The following is a 15,901-nucleotide window of genomic DNA, read 5'->3' on the forward strand; positions in this document are numbered from 1 at the left end:
GCCCTTTTTCTGCTCTTTCCTGGGGAAGAAGAGAGCACATCCCACTCGCAGGAATGGAGAAACAGCCTCGGCTTCCTGCGTGGTGTGTTAAGCAATCTCCACAAAAAAAGACAGAAATTCAGAGCCCAGCTTCCAAATTAGGTAGCTGCAGCACAGGGAAAGTGTTATCATGACCTGAAACTTCCAGCGAGGAAGCCACACTACCTCCTACCTGCTCGTGTTGGGCCTTCATGATGGCAATCTCCTTCTCCACCTCGCAGATGTGGCTGGTGGCTTTGGCAACTTCAGCCCGCTCCAGGTCACGCTCTGCCAGCAGCTGCTCGATGTGCTGCTGCTTCTCCTTCAGTGCCTCCTGCAGAGCTGTGGTGCCAGAGATTTTTCGGGCATAACGTGAGGAGGTCTCTGTCAGCTGGAGAATGGAGTTAGAAAGAGGCAGAAGTAAGGTTGTGTCCTCCCCAGTCTAGAATACCTTAAAGTCCCCTGTCAAATCTGAAATATACCTCATCTACTGATTATTTATTATGCTGCCCAGAGCTGGCAGTACAGCTCTGTACCCTACAAGTCGTGTTAATGAGTCTGCAAAAAGAGCGTGCATTGCTTGCAAGCTCAATAGCTCTCCTGCACTACAATGGAAGAATAATTTCCCAAAGGACAGGACATGGGGTGAGAATTAGGTCAGCAAAGGTTGTCACGTATTGTATCATCTGCCTTTTGAAATGCATTTTATCAATGCCCAGCCTAGTGCAGTCCCGAACAGCGAGCTCAGTGAGGAGGAATTATATCAGTTGGAGGCTGGTACGGGCTGGCTGGATCTGCTCCCAGGACTGGGTACTGCACCCTCTTCCCCAGCCAGGATGACTGCAGGTGCTATGCAGCACATGCTACGTCAGAGCTAGAGCTTTTAATAATATTGCTGCCTGCTCTGGTCTCTGCCTTCTTGAGCACCTTCCAAAGCACAAGGCATGTGATCCAGGACAAAGTCATCCCTTCATGGCAAAACGCAGTCACTACAGGAGCTGGAAGGCACGGCTGTTCAACAGAACAGCTCGCTGCGATGCAAACACATGGGGCAGGAAGCAATGGCATTGTTTTGCAGGGATCTTGTAACAAAACCTGCTCTTAACAGCAGAGCTGAGGTTCATCCCATTCCGAATAGCACCTTGGACTTTTTAAATGGTCATAATTGCTCAGCATCTGTTTAAAGAAAAAAAAAAGCTGCATGCCCAGTGCAGCTGCTGGAATACAACTCCAACCCTCCCAGGTTTGCAGAACCAGGCCTCAGCAGATGGAGGCTGCAGTCTGTGGGACAAGCCACTTACCAGCCCGCTGCGGCTGGGCCGGCCCCCGACGGACGATGCCACGGAGCTGACGGAGCTAATGGAGGAGCTGCTGGGGCTGTGGGTTAAGGCAGACACCCCCATGGCCATCCGTTTGCTCTTCTTGGCCTTGGCCGGGCTGGTCGATGGGAAGCCGATCCGGATCACCTTGTGGATGGGAGCAAAGAGGCCAAACTTGGGAGGGCACTGGAAATACCTGTAACACAGGAGGGATACTCCAAGTCACTGGTGCTGCAGCATCCACCTTGTCAGAGCCTTGCAGAGCGGCACTGCCAAGCAACACAACCCCAGCTCATCTCTGCCCTTTGCTGTGACATTGCTTCCTTCATGCGAGTGGCTGGATTATTCTCCTTTCCTGCCACTTAGAGCAGTGGCAACCTCCATGTTTTTGCTTGTGCTGATTAAGAAGGGAAGCCCAAGATAATTGCCAGGCACGCTTTGATGAGCTGCCAGGAAAGACCCAGCTGGTAGCCCAGATAGCACAAGGATCCAGCATGTAAACAGTGACTGCACACACTCCTTCCTTCCAGAAGCAAAACAGCCTTCCCCAAACCCGCATGGCTATGCTCTCTACCCTGCTTTACAAAAAAGCCACATAGCAAAGTGTGTCAAATAAAAAGGCACAAATCACACAGCTCTGTAGGACATTCTATGGGTCATTTTTCCTCCCAAAACAAGAGCTGCCATTCCTCCCCTCCTAACTTTGCAGCTAAAAATGCCATTATCCCAAACTCCAGTGTGTGCCATCCCCTCTGGATGGAGGGGAGGATGGAAGGGAACTGGTTCCCTGCAAACAAACTTAAAAGAGGCAAGCATAACAAAAGGGTGTATCAGGTAACTGCAGCAAGCCTGATGATTATGTTTCTACAAACAAATAAGCAAAACTTAGTGTCAAACCTTGGGAACCCCCTTAGAGCTTGGGCCTACCTATTGCTAGCCAGCTGCATTGCAGCAAGTAAACCCAGACAGCCTCCAGGCATCATGCCCCTTTGTGGCAATGGAAGAGCCAACACAAAACTCTCTACTTTAAGATTTTTTTTCTCAAAGCCTCAGTAGCAAGGCTAGGACAAAATACTGGGCCATATAATAGCCTGTCCTATGTTAGCATAAAAAAAAAAAAAAAAAATCTAATGAATAAATGACAAACCCAGCTTTCCTAGCACAAGTGCTCTCTCTCCAGATGCAAGCAGCTGGATCCCAAAAGCCTTCAGTTTGTAAGTGCTGGCAGTCACCTGGCTGTATCACAGGCTTGGAAGGCCAGAGAAGAGCCTCACCTCCACCCAGATGAGTGATAAATTTTTCAAACACCTGCTCAGCTCCATTTAAAAATAAATAAATAAATAAATACTACAATCCAAAATCGCTTAGACCCCTTTGCTTGCTGCCAACACAGGCTCCTGGGTTTAGAAAGGCTATCACAGGCTCACCTTGTTCCAGAATGGAGACCTAAAGTAGAAAAGCTGTGTGACCTCTTGCAAACCAGCCAAGGCATTCCTCAGCATCATGTTTTCAAACTGAAGTCTTCAGAGGCAATCCAACAGCATGGCACAGCCCCTTCTGCAGGTCTAAGTGACCTGAGCGTAAAATGGTACTTGTGGCTATACCATACCAAAGGGTAAGTCAATCCAAAGCCTATCAAAGTCAATCCACAGCTCTTATCAAGTCCAAACTTGCTTCAAGCTATGTCAGCTCACCTACTTTTAGTGGTTGGAAGTGGTTGCAATTAACTGGTATAGTTCAGAGACAAGAACTGGGTCCAGAACACTTGGCAGCAGAAACATCTGCTTGAAACCCAAGAGCTGCTCTCACCTGGGTGTTACAGAGCCCTACACCCACATGACCAGGAAACTGGAAAGGAAAGCGGTGGTGTGATGGCGATGCAAACTGCAGGTGGGAAATAGCACAGAAAAGTTTAAAAACTATTTTTGTCTGTTTCAAAGTGCCAGGCCCATGACTGACAGGCTTCAAACTACGTCAAAGTTTTGTGAGCAAAGGCTCCCATAAGAGCAGGGGCAGAGGAGAGTAAAATAAGTAAAGATTAATATGAATCAGTTAAGATGAGTAAGTGGAACTTGTCTGGCCGTGTGGATTTAAAACAACAACAACAAAAAAAAAAAAAACAATACACTCCAGTACTTCTCTACTCTCCCAAGCAGACAGAACAGCAGATGCAGCACACCCCAGTGTCTCAGCAGTACCCATGTGATGCCAGGAGAGGGGCCTAAACACAGTGATGTCCTCTCAGGCACTGCTACTATAGGCAGCCTCCATCAGAGAGCCACAAGTTGCTCAGGAAACCTTGGCCCTTCATCCCTGCTTGGATGAACATCCAGTCCTGGAGCCCTTTGCTGAACCTGCAGGAGAATCAGAGCGACCCTCCTCAAACTCCGAGGGTCCAATTCACCAGGAGAGCTTATGACAGCAAAGCTGGTGACAGAGTCCTTTGCTGGCTCATTTGCCCCCACATCACCTCCCCTCCTTCCACCAGCCTCCACCAACTCAGGGACAGCAGACTGCCTTTGGACCCAGCCCTTCTGCTGTAACAGCGACTGCAGCAGTGAGCACTGGTGGTAAGCAGCCAGACCAAATATGCTCACTAGATGGCAACAGCCACCAAAGCAGAGAGCCTCCGGAGCCCTGGACAGCCTCTTCCTAGACTGATTCCAGCAGGACAAACTCAGGGCAGTACCAGGAATCCTGAAAGGCCATAGCAAACGTGGGGAGCACTGTCTGAGGGGTGCCTGCGTGGCCCAAGGGAGTGGGTTTTAGTATGGTGGCCTTCCTCCAGAACCCTGCTGTTGAAGTCAGTCCATGCTGTTAGCTGCCAGAGAAGCGTTTTCACTGCAGAAAAATCAGGTTAGATGAAGGCTCAAGGGATGGAGAGGGACAGTGCTGCAAACCTGCAGCCAGATGCAGTGTGGACAGACCTTAGCAGGACAGTGCCTGCGTACCACTGCTGAGTTGGCTAACATTCACTGCTGCTAGGAGATCTGCGTAATCAGCTCGGACACAAGAAGCAGGGATGCCGTACAGATTTCCTTCAATCTCCTCTATTTAATCAAAATCTCTGAATTTGCTCCTGTTCCCTGATTCTTGTTGTGGGAATCAATTGTTCCTGTTCTTGATAAAATGCCAAAGGGGAGCCTTGCAGACACAGTGCACACCACAGCAAAATAAAACCATGATGTAGCGGTTTCGGAAGAAAGATGACTTTCAAAAGTTGGGATTTCAGAACACAGCAACAGAAGTGTGAGGACAAGAGCCAGAGAGAGCACCCTTACCACTCACATCTGCCTTCCACACATTCCACATGCACAAAGACAGTAAATCATTTCTTTGCACCCTGAAGATGAAGCTTAGATATTTTATCATGCGTGACAAAGAAAGCAGGGACTTGGCTTCACTCCATGACATATTCTGGTTCTTTTCTTTAGAGAACAGGCTGGAAGTCAGCCATCTGCTGCCAATCATTTACTGCTTTCTTGTCCTGACATTGAACAAGGCAGCGTTTCTCTTATTTAAAATGAAAACATTTGACTGCTGGACAAAAAGGGGCTGATTCAACACAGAAGCCTTTATTACAGAACCTGAGATCTACCGATGGAAGAACTCTCAGTTCCTGAGTAGTTTCAAAGATCAATCTCACCTTAATGTAAGATTTCCTTAAGAAACTCTGAGAAATCAGCTGTATTTCCCCTGTAAGGAACTTGTGAAGGACAGGAAATCAGTTCCACCTGTACTGGAACCAAGGCCAAAGCACCGCTATATAACTCAGGTCTAAGCATCGCCAAACTCAAACACCTGAGGCTGGGAGTCATTCCCTTATCTAGCTTCTACACAAAAAGAAGTACAGCTTCTTAGAAAGCTTGCTAGGTGTCCCTGCCTAGTTTTCTAGACACTAACAAGGGCTGTTTTGAAACAAAAATAGTGGAGGTACAATTGAGGCAGAGGTGATGAGATCGATCAGCAGATAGCTGTAGCACTACAGAATTCCTACAACAACAGACCAGGGCCACCAATTGTTCTTTCAGATCTTTGAAAAATTGTTCCCAGGAAAAGAAAAAAAAAAAGGTCAGAGAAGCCAGAAAAAAAGTCAGAGCTTTATTCTCTATAGTTCTGACAGGCTCAATTTCAAATACAGTGCAAGAAGAAAGTTTATTTATGAAGCACACGTGTGGTAGAAAGCAGACCTAATCCAATCACAGAACCCATTCCTAGCAAAAAATTTGAAGTGCAGTGCAATTTAGTATCTTCCCTCTACTCTCTCCTGTTTCCTGCAGCCACTCTGGGTACTTTTCTCCATACAGACCTTACCTTATTCTGCTACAAAATGCTCTGGTAATGAGGCTTCTATTTTATCTCCTGGAAAAATTAGTCCAAAGCTTAAAAGACTCAAAACTGGACTCTTCCTCCCCATTTATAACATCCAACCCAACATATCAACTCTCCCTCCCAGACCTGAAGGAGTTTGGCACCCAGTCCCCGCAGGAGGCCCGCAGGACCCCCGTGCTGGGAGCGCCCAGTACCTGGTACCAGCCACGGCCCCGTCGTTCTTCCCCAGGGGCTCATCCAGCTCCACGCCGCACCACTCTCCTTTGGCAAAATCCGTCTCTCCCACGTAGCGAACAACTCCCGTCTTTGTCCCACCGACCTGTCAGAGGTAAAATGCTGAGGGTTAGAGAGCAACGCTAGCATTACTGCAAGTCGCTTAAAGCCGGAACAGATGTGGAGAGAGAAAGGGAAAAAGCCATCATCAGCATTTCCTGACTCAGATCTAATGAAACCAGAACAGGCAGTTTTCACGTCAAGTTCTCCTAGCACCAAAGATGCCTCTCCAATAACTACAAGCAAATCTCCCGCTTCTGGACGTGTCTGCCTGGAAGATGTCAGGACAAATATAATGAGAACACCAACTAATTGCATACAGTTGCTTGCCAGACCTTGAAGGAGTTTAAGCCCTGCACACACAGCTTGTACTTGCCTGCTGAAAAGCACAAAGAAATAAGCAAGTCACACCTTCTGCTCCCCTGTGTACACTTAAAGCTCTCAATGCCCTGAGCAGACCCCAGGACAGCATAAGTCAGCATTGCACAAGGCTGGGTTTTGATCACCGCAACCAGAAGATATTTTACTGAGCAGAAGCTGTATCAGCTGCCTCCGCCTTTGCACCAGGAGTGCCTACAGGTGTCCTTCGGTCTTTGTGCTGAGAAAAGAAAGATAGAAAAGCAGGAGGGATATTATTCTAAAGATCTGTATTTCAAGTAAATCAGCATATAATTTAAACCTTTTTTGGCCTCTCTGTTAAGCCTAGGTTCAAGGAAGAAAGCTTGAAAAGTTAAGATGAAATTTGCAGCTTTTAACTTCAATGACTGGTGGTTAATTTTTTTAATAGCAAATTTTAAATAAAGCAGTATAAACCAAATATTACTACCCTACAGAAATCAGTGATGAAGAAATGCAGAAATCTCCAGCTTTTTATGTTTCAGGGATGTAACAGGTTTACCAATTCTTAATCACTAAACATTCTGGAAATTGCTTATGCAAAGGAAAATGAGTTTTCCCAGCCTAAAAATAACTGATCCTGAGAGGACCAGGGAGCACAGCTCTGAAGCCTGGGTCCTGCCTCAAGTCCTGGGAGGCTGCGCTGCAGCTCAAGCTGGTCCTCTATAAGTTTTCCCACTAGGGATGTAGCAAAATGCTGCTTATGGAAAAAAACTGAAGTTCTATAGGAAGGAGGAAAATATTTGCCAGCAGAAAAAGTATCAGAAGAAAGCTTTCTGGTCCTACACCATGTCCTGGAGCGAAAGGACTTCATGTCAGTATTAGGTACTTGGCAAGTTACAGATTTGAATAGCTTCGGTAAGATTCTTTACCACTTGCTCATAGTCAAACAGCAGTCCCGTTTTTGATTTATCCAAGTCTAGAAAGAATTATTCTCTTAATATTAATGCAATGATTTAATGCCAGTCTAGTACATTTCTTTAGCTACAAGCTGAATTCAATGAAGACATAATTCATCCTCGTGCCATTTATAAAAATGAAGGGAGCTTACCAGCAGTCTTAATTTTTTTTTTTTAAATCGAGTTTTAATTACAGATACGGAGCCACATGATCCCGACCCCACTGAACCTCATGTGACCTCCTTAATAACCCAATGAGCTCCCTCCACCAGTGTGAGTCTCCAAACAGAGGAAGTTTGCTTAATATACACATGCCTAAGGGCACCAGAGCAGGACGGTCAGAGCAGGCTGTGTTCCTACCCCAAAGTCACAAATGGCCATCCCACAGCCCCCCAGGTGGCTATAGGATTGTTTCCAAAGTAATGGATTTTATTTCTCTTTTGAGGGTTGGTTATTCTGTCTTTTCCATGAAGCACGCCCTTGCCACACAGGATCATCTTCTCCCTGTTCTGTCCCAAATGCCCACATGCTCCCTGACGGGGCTGGGAGCGCAGACAGAAGCTGATGTGGGGTTGCCATGCTTACACGTCAGCGTTTAGACCCCTTGTTGAACTTCCCAGCTTTTGGCAGACACACAGGAACTCTCATGGATGGACAGCCTAGAAAATTCATCCGCCTCAGACATGCAGATTTATTCAGCCCCGATAATCTGCTAATGCTGCTCAAATAAATAATGCGTTTTGGGAAAAGCCAGCTGGCAGGTCGCACCAGTGCGCAGAACAAACAGTCTCATCAAAACAGAAGCTTTTTTTTTTTTATTAGACCCTTCAACAAATCACAAGTATCACCTTGGAAGGAGGACAGAAGCAGCTTGGGAGAGGCAGCAAGGCTGGCACTCACAGACCCCAAGTCAAGGCAGCTCGCAGCCACTCAGCTGTGCCTTCTCCCCACACCTCGCTGTTACACCATGCTCCCGGAACAAAACTCTCAAACCTTTTCAGAAGAGCTTTTAATACTTTACCAAGACTGTCAGCAAGATTATTCATTTCCAAGAGAATGGGATTTTGCTCGATGTAAAGTGTTATTACTTTCAGTTATAGATATTTTTGCAGAAAAGCAGCTGAAATAGCTCCTTCTTGAAGCTCAAAAATAAACAGCATTGACATAGTAAGATTTTTTTGTTGTTGCTCTGTTTTTGGATGGTTTCTGATTAGCATTAGTGTTCCATATTTTCACCTGAAGCAAAGAAACCCTTATAATTAACTTAGATCAAGCTCACCACCAGCCACCCTCTCCACCTGGACTCCAGCAGCCTCGGAGCCACCCCCCGACCTCCTGGGAAGCTCAGATCCAGCCTCAAGTTCTCTGCCTTGGCTCCCATGGCCCCTTCCATGTATTTGGAGAGAGACCATCATCCTGACCTGGCCTTTCCTCAACAAAAGACCTCCAACAGTCCCAAGAAAGTCTTGGGCTTGACGTTCAGAGCACGAAACCAGGGCTATTTAATGGTTTCTGTCCTTAACGGGTGAGTCAGAAAAGCAATGTACAGTCACAGAAGAGACATCCACGCGCCTTTCCTGCGATCTGTAGTAACACTGACATCATGTTTTACTAGGGTTTTCTCATCAAAATGACAAAATTGGACCCAGACCAGTATCCCAGGGCTGAAAAGACAATGATGCTAATCCTTCCAGACACTGTCTTCAGCAGAGCTGCTGATATATCGTTTAAATAATTTGCCCAATTAGCACCAGCCATGTCTCGAGCTGGCTGCTGCAAGTCAGACCCCTGCAGCCTGCGTTCGCTCCTTCCCTACGCCCATCCTGCTCACCCCACTCCTGCTCACCCCACTGCAGTTTCATGCTCTCAGCAAGAACCTCCTAACAGCCATCCCCAGCCTGTGGCAGTGCAGTGCTGTAATTCACTCCAGTACTGCTCAGGGAAAACAATAATAATAAAAGTGGAATTCAGGCCAAGAGGGACCGTTCCCCACAATGCCAGGCACAATTCATGGGCCAGCACTGGCTGTAGACCCCTGCTTGAGCACACCCTGAGGCAGAAACCACAGTGGTGATGCTGTGTTACCTGCTAAAAATTCTAATCTAGCCATCTCAATTTATTTTCTCAGCTGCTTTCCAAGCCATTTCCACAGGACTGTGCTGCTGACCAGAGGGCCAAGGTGGGAACGACAAGCACGCGAGTAAAACGTACTGACACATCTCCTCGCATCTCGTGCCGGGTCCTCACACAGCTGCAAAGCTCTGCGACCCTCCTGCCTGTGGGAAGGGGAAGGAAGGGGGTGCTGGGGAAAGGGCAGGCATGGGACTCTTATTTTTGGATGATGCTAACAAGAAATCGAAGCTCATCTTTACTGGACAAGTGCTGCTTGCTCCTGTAGGCATTACCCAGCATGTGAGCTGAAGCAGCCATCCTTTCCCTTGGAGAGGCTAAACAGGCATTTGGCTTTTTTCTTGTATTCATTTTAGGAGTGTATTTCCACCTGAGCTGAGCGGCAGAAGCTGTGTTTCCCAATTGCATGTGCTTTAGCTCTCCCAGTCGTAATGGCAGAAGATTATCATACAGGGTCTGATTTACAGAGTGCTTTCTGCAGCAGCGTGGGCGTTTGTGTCCAGACATCAGAGATTACGTGAAATTACCAGCTTAAGTGCAAGGGAGTAAACGCACCTACCTATGGGAAATGCACGTCAGTGCTTGCTAGGGCTGTGTCCCGGCTGACAGCTGGGCACAGCGCTCAGCAGGCTGGCAGTACGGTGCGGGGCTGGTTGCAGTCAGCTCTGTCTGCAAACACAGCTCATTTCAGGCGGCACCCGACCATCAGCAGTTTCATCTGGCCAGCCACTCACTGCATCATCTGTGCATGCCAGAACTGGCTTTTAGGATGAGGGGGAAAAAGACAGCCAGGAATTACAGGAGAGTTCCTCCTACATGAAGTTACAAGTTTTTTTTTTAGTCTCTTCTAACCCACTTACCTTTGGGGCCAACCCATCCCCATAGCACAACTCAGCATTACAGAGGGACAAGTCTGACAGTGCTGCTGATGCAAGACATCTGGGCACATTTATCTTCCAGGCACCAGTGAGAAAATAATGTCCTCGGGATGCAGTGCAAGAGGGAAGTCTGGAATTCCAGCATCCCTCCTGAGACTGCCTTCGATACCGAGTCCACCCACGTTAATCGCACAGCTCGCTCCGCACAGACCGCTTGCAACTCCTATTTAATGATAGTTATAGCATGCAGAAGGCAAGGACTGGCCAACGCATCAGCCCAAATGAATGGTTAGGAGGGTGTGTGCGTGTACAACAAGTCTCAAGGAGTTAACATGGCAGGGCAGTAGCTCCGGGCTATTTATTACCTCTTAGCTTCACTGCAGGGACAGGGAACACTTGCTCCTGTGACAACAGCAGTCACCTACTGTTCACACCAAACAATCTTATAGGGTGAGAAGAAAGCTTGGACTGGAAGACCCAGGTGTTTTCCTGTCTCTTGAAGCCTGCAAATAACTGGAAGGCTGCGTTTCCCCAAACCTCCACAGGGATGGAGGTTGCCGTGTTCCCATGCAACGCCCTGGGCTCAGCCATGCTCCAGTCAGGGCACAGCACCTAATGGTCTCCACCAGCTGAAAGCAGGTGCTGAATACCAACATCTTTCCTGACAATACTGTCCCAACAGAACTACAGAACATGGATCCATCTTTCTTCACCACCTGGTTTGCAATCAGTGAGCATACCTTGTTACTGTCCTTCTGTTACAGTCAGGAGCAGCGCTGCGCCTGTAAGGATCTAGCAAGCTGGGAGAGCTCTGCTCAATTACCAGGAAAAGAAAAAGCATGGCTCATTCCTGCCCAATGCCTCCCATGCCCCCACAGCAGCAAGACTCCAGTTGCAGGCACTGAAAGAGCTCGAAGCCAGCTGACAGCAGAGCCAGCGGCTGTCCCTGCCCAAGGGGAAAGGCTAAGGCTGCCATCCTCCTTGCTGGGGAGCTCCTAATGAGAATGGCTTTTCATACAGGTGGTTAAAGGCTTTCTGCACCTTCAGGCAGGCAGATCCAGGTTGGTGCCAAAGAGGACGCGATTGGTTTACTCATGAGAGCTCTGTCATTTGCCAAGAGCCAGAGGTTGCAACACACCCCAGGCAAAAAGCCACTTGGCAGTGTGCAGAGGAGAAAGCGATCGCTATCATGCGCTCAGGGCGAGCCCGGAGTCTCTCTGCAGCAGCCCAACCAGCCCACCACGGCAGTCCTGCCACCAGCACCGCTCCACCACGATCCCACTGTTAGCACCGCCCCTGCTATCTCAGCAGCGATTCTGGTTTCGGCCACCTACAAGTCCTGGCAAAGTCACAAATCTAGAATCCGTCTGAAGAGTAACTGGGGCAACACTTCACAGGAATATAGTCAATCAGCAATTGAGATGCTTCACGGCCCTTAAATAGTCTTGTTTGTCACTAGATTTCGGTATTGAAGAGAGCAATCCCAGTTAGGAGACAGAAGGCTGGCTAAGGGACGGAGCCTCTCTCTCAGAAGGAGATTCTTTATTTAGCCTTGCACACAGAGAACGCTCACCTCCTTCCCACCCTTCTTAAGCAAGCAAGTACATTAGGGTGGAATGAGTTCAACTGCTGAGAAAGCCCCCCTCAGCATGTAAAATACATTTTCTTAGGCAAAAAAAACAGCAATGATTCCTCTCAAGCAGAAAATGCTCAACTGCTCCATCTCTTTCCATCCGTTTGTTCCCTGGAGAAAGGCACCCAGCCAGCCTCACATTAACAGCAGCACTCCAGCTATTACCACACTTTGGGAAGCTCCCTTCTTACTGAAGCAAAGGTTAATTGTTCCACATTCGTTTGCCAGACCTCAAGAAATGAGGTTCTACAATATCAGGGTGGAGGGTTTTTTTTTTTTCATCTCTTTAATGCAATTTTTGCATCTCTGGGAAGAAGTCTGAGTTCAGCCGTGCCGAAGGCAAACGTTATCTAATTCTTCTAGTGGAAAGCTCCATTAAGTCACTTTTAGCAGCTGCTGGAGAGACAGGAAGGGTCTCGGAACAAAGTTATTGAAAAGCAAAAATGACTTCAAGCTATAATGGACTTCAGTGAAGTGAATGAAAACCACTAGCAGAAAGTGCCCAGGACGCAGAGCGCTGACGCTCGCAGCACCAGGTGCCAACCCTGCAGGCCCAGGAGAGGCTCCTGCAACCTTCTGCTCCGTCAGCAGAGCAATTACAGAAAATGCAGGTCCTCCCCTCCCTCGAAAAGCCTGTGGTGGTTCCCCTCTACCCCAAAGCCATTCTCAAATAAAAAGATAATCTTACGGGAATGCACGGACTAAGAGCAATAAAGACAACTAAAACCGTACCAATCTGCAGGGGACAAGACCAAGGATTGACTCAGGGAATTTGAGGCAACTCGGGTTAACCCAGAATTATTGCTTATGTATTCAAGCACCAAATATGATTAGCTGATGTCTCCATTACTGGAAAAAAACATCTGCCAAGCACGTATTGCTGGGCCATACCAGCAAATTGTTTCTTGCTATCATTATCTGCTCTTTTCCTGGACCTCTGCTACCGCACGCAAACAATTCCTGAGGTTTCTCTGAGTGCTCCTGCAAGTGCCCGTGAGATGCTCACTTCATATTTGTTCTTTTAATGTTCATCATTACAGTAACACATCATAGTACAAAATGTATTGTAGAACATCTGGGCTGGCTAAGCCAGCTGGCAGGGGAGGAGGGCTTTTATTCATTTAAAAACAAAAAACAGAAAAGCACACAAAACCACGGAAAAATCATTAGCATTTTGTGTGATGTGAGTGTGTTGAAGTCTCAGTCCATGTAAGCACTGTATTAAACAATCTGACCCTGCCTCAGTGAGCTCCCAGTCAGGACAAAAGAGAGGGATTTGATAATTAAGTCTGGGGAAAGCTCTTGTGCTGCCTGGCTCAGGAGGAACGGAGCCAACGCTACTGGAGATTTTATATCTTGCAGTTTGCCTTCTATGGCTGCTGCTCCACAGAAAGCCTTCACCTGAGCACCCTCCCTTACCCCCTGCAACAGGTAAAGGAGCAAACAAACCAACCAGCTAAAGGACGACAGATTCCTGAGGCTCCTTTTTCCCTTGGCTGGCTGATTTAGCGTATTCACTTTGAACCATCAGAATGTGGGCAAACAGAGAACGTCTCTGACGCTTTCCCTGCCTGCCCCTGGGAGCAGCAGGGACAGCAGCAGCTTTGCTGACAGCGGGCAGACCCTAGTGGAGAGAAATCAGGAAGCTGACAAACGAGCAGCAAGCCTCTAAACAGCTGGTGGGTCCTGCTGGGGTGCAGGACGCAGCGCTCTTCCACGGGAAAATCCGAGCATATGAAGTGTTCTCACCTCTGCAGCAAGCTCTGCAAGCCTGCATGTTCACACCAGGTTTAATAAATGCCGTACGTGATGGGCACAGACAGAACTCACCTGCACTGCTCTGAAAAGGAAGAAATTCAATATGTATACATATATATGTTTTAAATAAAATGAAAATGGAATCAACTCCATCAGCTCAAGCTGCAGCATGCCCAGGGCTTGTGCTATGACCAGCAGAAAAGCCCTGCTCCCTGAGAGCACTGAGCGTGTTGGGAGCACCTCTGAGCCCCCTGCACAAGACCCTCACAATTTGGCCAGCACAGCCCCTTCCCCAGCCCGTTGTGCTACCTGCTACGGAGCAATGCACCCACTGAGCCCTGGCAGGAGGTTTCGGAGGGCTGCTGGTGGCAGAATTGCTGTGTTGGATGTGTCCTCACAGAACTCATCAACACAAGGGAAGCTGTGTATAAGTGTTCAGCTGGGAATAGCTCCCACCCTCTGCTGGTGGACACCAGCATCTCTCAGACCAGGCACCACCACCAAGCTTAGCCCGCTTTGACCCCTTTGTCACTGAAGTCTCTGCCTGCCCCAGCACAGCCTGCCCAGAGGAATACAAGCAGTGTAAGCTTCTACCAAACCATCACCGTTAACCAGAGGGCAAATCTGTAATATATATATAGCAAGTTCTGTGCTGTAACTGTTGGTTTCTGAACCAGGTGCCCCAAAAGGAAATTCTACACAGTTCGTTTTAAATGGGAGCCACACTGCCTAGGATGCACAAAGTAACCCTCTGGAACCTGTCACCTGTTGCTTAGAGTCATTTTCGATATCCTCAGAACTGAACAACAAAGTCACAAGAGATGTGTGCTCAAATGCCTGGTTCTTCAGCGTCTGCTATCACAACACGCATCATACACACTAAACAAACCTAAACTGTTTTATAGAACTGCAGAATAAGGCTCCGTTCATCTGTGCTGTTTCTTTTCCTTCTAAACCTCAACTGAAAACAACTCTTTTGCTAGGACACAAAACAGCAACAAAACACGACGGCAAACTTGCAGTTGGCCATTTTCTACCACAAGTATGCCCCTTTGGCTTGAAGGGGCACAGAGCTCTATTTTGAATTATGAAAGCAACAACACCAATCAGAGGTGGATAACCCATCCATCTGTATGATTTCCCCCAAAGTTCAACCCTTTAAAAAAAATAATTGTAAGTTTCTTTCTGTATGGGAAAGGAATTACCATCATATCCAGCATCTTAGGAACTGAAGCACCAGAAGGGGAGGGATCAGCCATGAGAGATTCCTGCAAACCCTTGCAGAGTGTGACCAACGAGACACTACTGCTAACTCCCCAAAAGCTCCAGCACACACCATTATAGAGAATATCACAGGGACAGATGATGATAACCATTGGGACAGAATAATCTTTTATTTCCCTCTCGCATTTGAGCTGTTCTCTGATCCCACTCTACTGCTCAGGACTTACCCAACACAAAAAGCAGTCTTGCATCAAATGTCAAAAAGAGGCATGCCCACAAGACACAGCATCCCAAATAACAACTAATGCAGAAGTTCCAAGCCTGCTTAGCCCAAGCACCCCCCTTTTCCAAGACCACATGCTGCCCCACAGCTCACCACCAACTCTGCCACCCTTTTAACTCGTCCCAAACAAGGAGAAGACAAATTTGGCCCTTTACTTTCCAAGGAAGGCCCCACAACCGACTCACCAGCACGCGATCTCCAAGCCGTAGGTCCTTCTCCCCCTTTTTCACAGACCCGCTGTCCGAGAGGTTCGACCCGGACTCGTTGCCCGTCTTCATGGCGCTGTTGAGGACGCTCTCCCGCAGGGGGATGACGCGGGTGGAGAGGGGCGGCGTGGCCGTCCCCGAGTGCAGCGACAAGTTCTGGGCCGTCAGAGAGTCCACGGAGGGGGCGTCGCTCCCCGAGCCCTCGGCCACCGGCTGCCGCGTCAGCTTGGACGGTCGCGTGAAGATGCCCTGCAGCGGCTGGCACTCGAAGTAACGCACTCCACCGACTGAGCCGTCATTCTTACCCACCGGGTCATCCAGAACAACCCCTGCCCACTGGCCCGGAGCAAATTGCGTCTCCCCAAGGTACTGGATCACTCCTGGCTTCACTCCATTCACCCAGACGCGTTCGCCCACCACGAAGTCTCCCAGGAAGTCGTCGCCCACCTCAGCGACTTTTGAGCCCGACTTCTCGGCGCTGGCGGTGGAGGTGGTACCCTGCTTGTGTAAGGGCGAGCCTGTGAGTGAGGGAAGAGAGGATTGGGCATGAGG

At 48.3% G+C, this 15,901-nt stretch overlaps 1 protein-coding gene across 1 annotated transcript in view; it reads right to left on the reverse strand.

Moving 5' to 3' along the window:
- Positions 1–15,901, reverse strand: part of CLIP2 (CAP-Gly domain containing linker protein 2) — an 80,326-nt gene that overhangs the window by 26,042 nt on the left and 38,383 nt on the right. The window contains exons 3-6 of the mRNA XM_082776616.1: positions 15,329–15,867; positions 5,864–5,988; positions 1,320–1,533; positions 212–409 (exon numbers count right to left, since the gene is read on the reverse strand). Of these exons, the coding sequence (XP_082632742.1) occupies positions 212–409; positions 1,320–1,533; positions 5,864–5,988; positions 15,329–15,867 (1,076 nt within the window). The remainder of the gene's footprint in view (positions 1–211; positions 410–1,319; positions 1,534–5,863; positions 5,989–15,328; positions 15,868–15,901) is intronic.

This window comes from Aythya marila (genome assembly GCF_965140915.1).
Source record: "Aythya marila genome assembly, chromosome: 20".
Lineage (NCBI taxonomy): Eukaryota > Metazoa > Chordata > Aves > Anseriformes > Anatidae > Aythya > Aythya marila.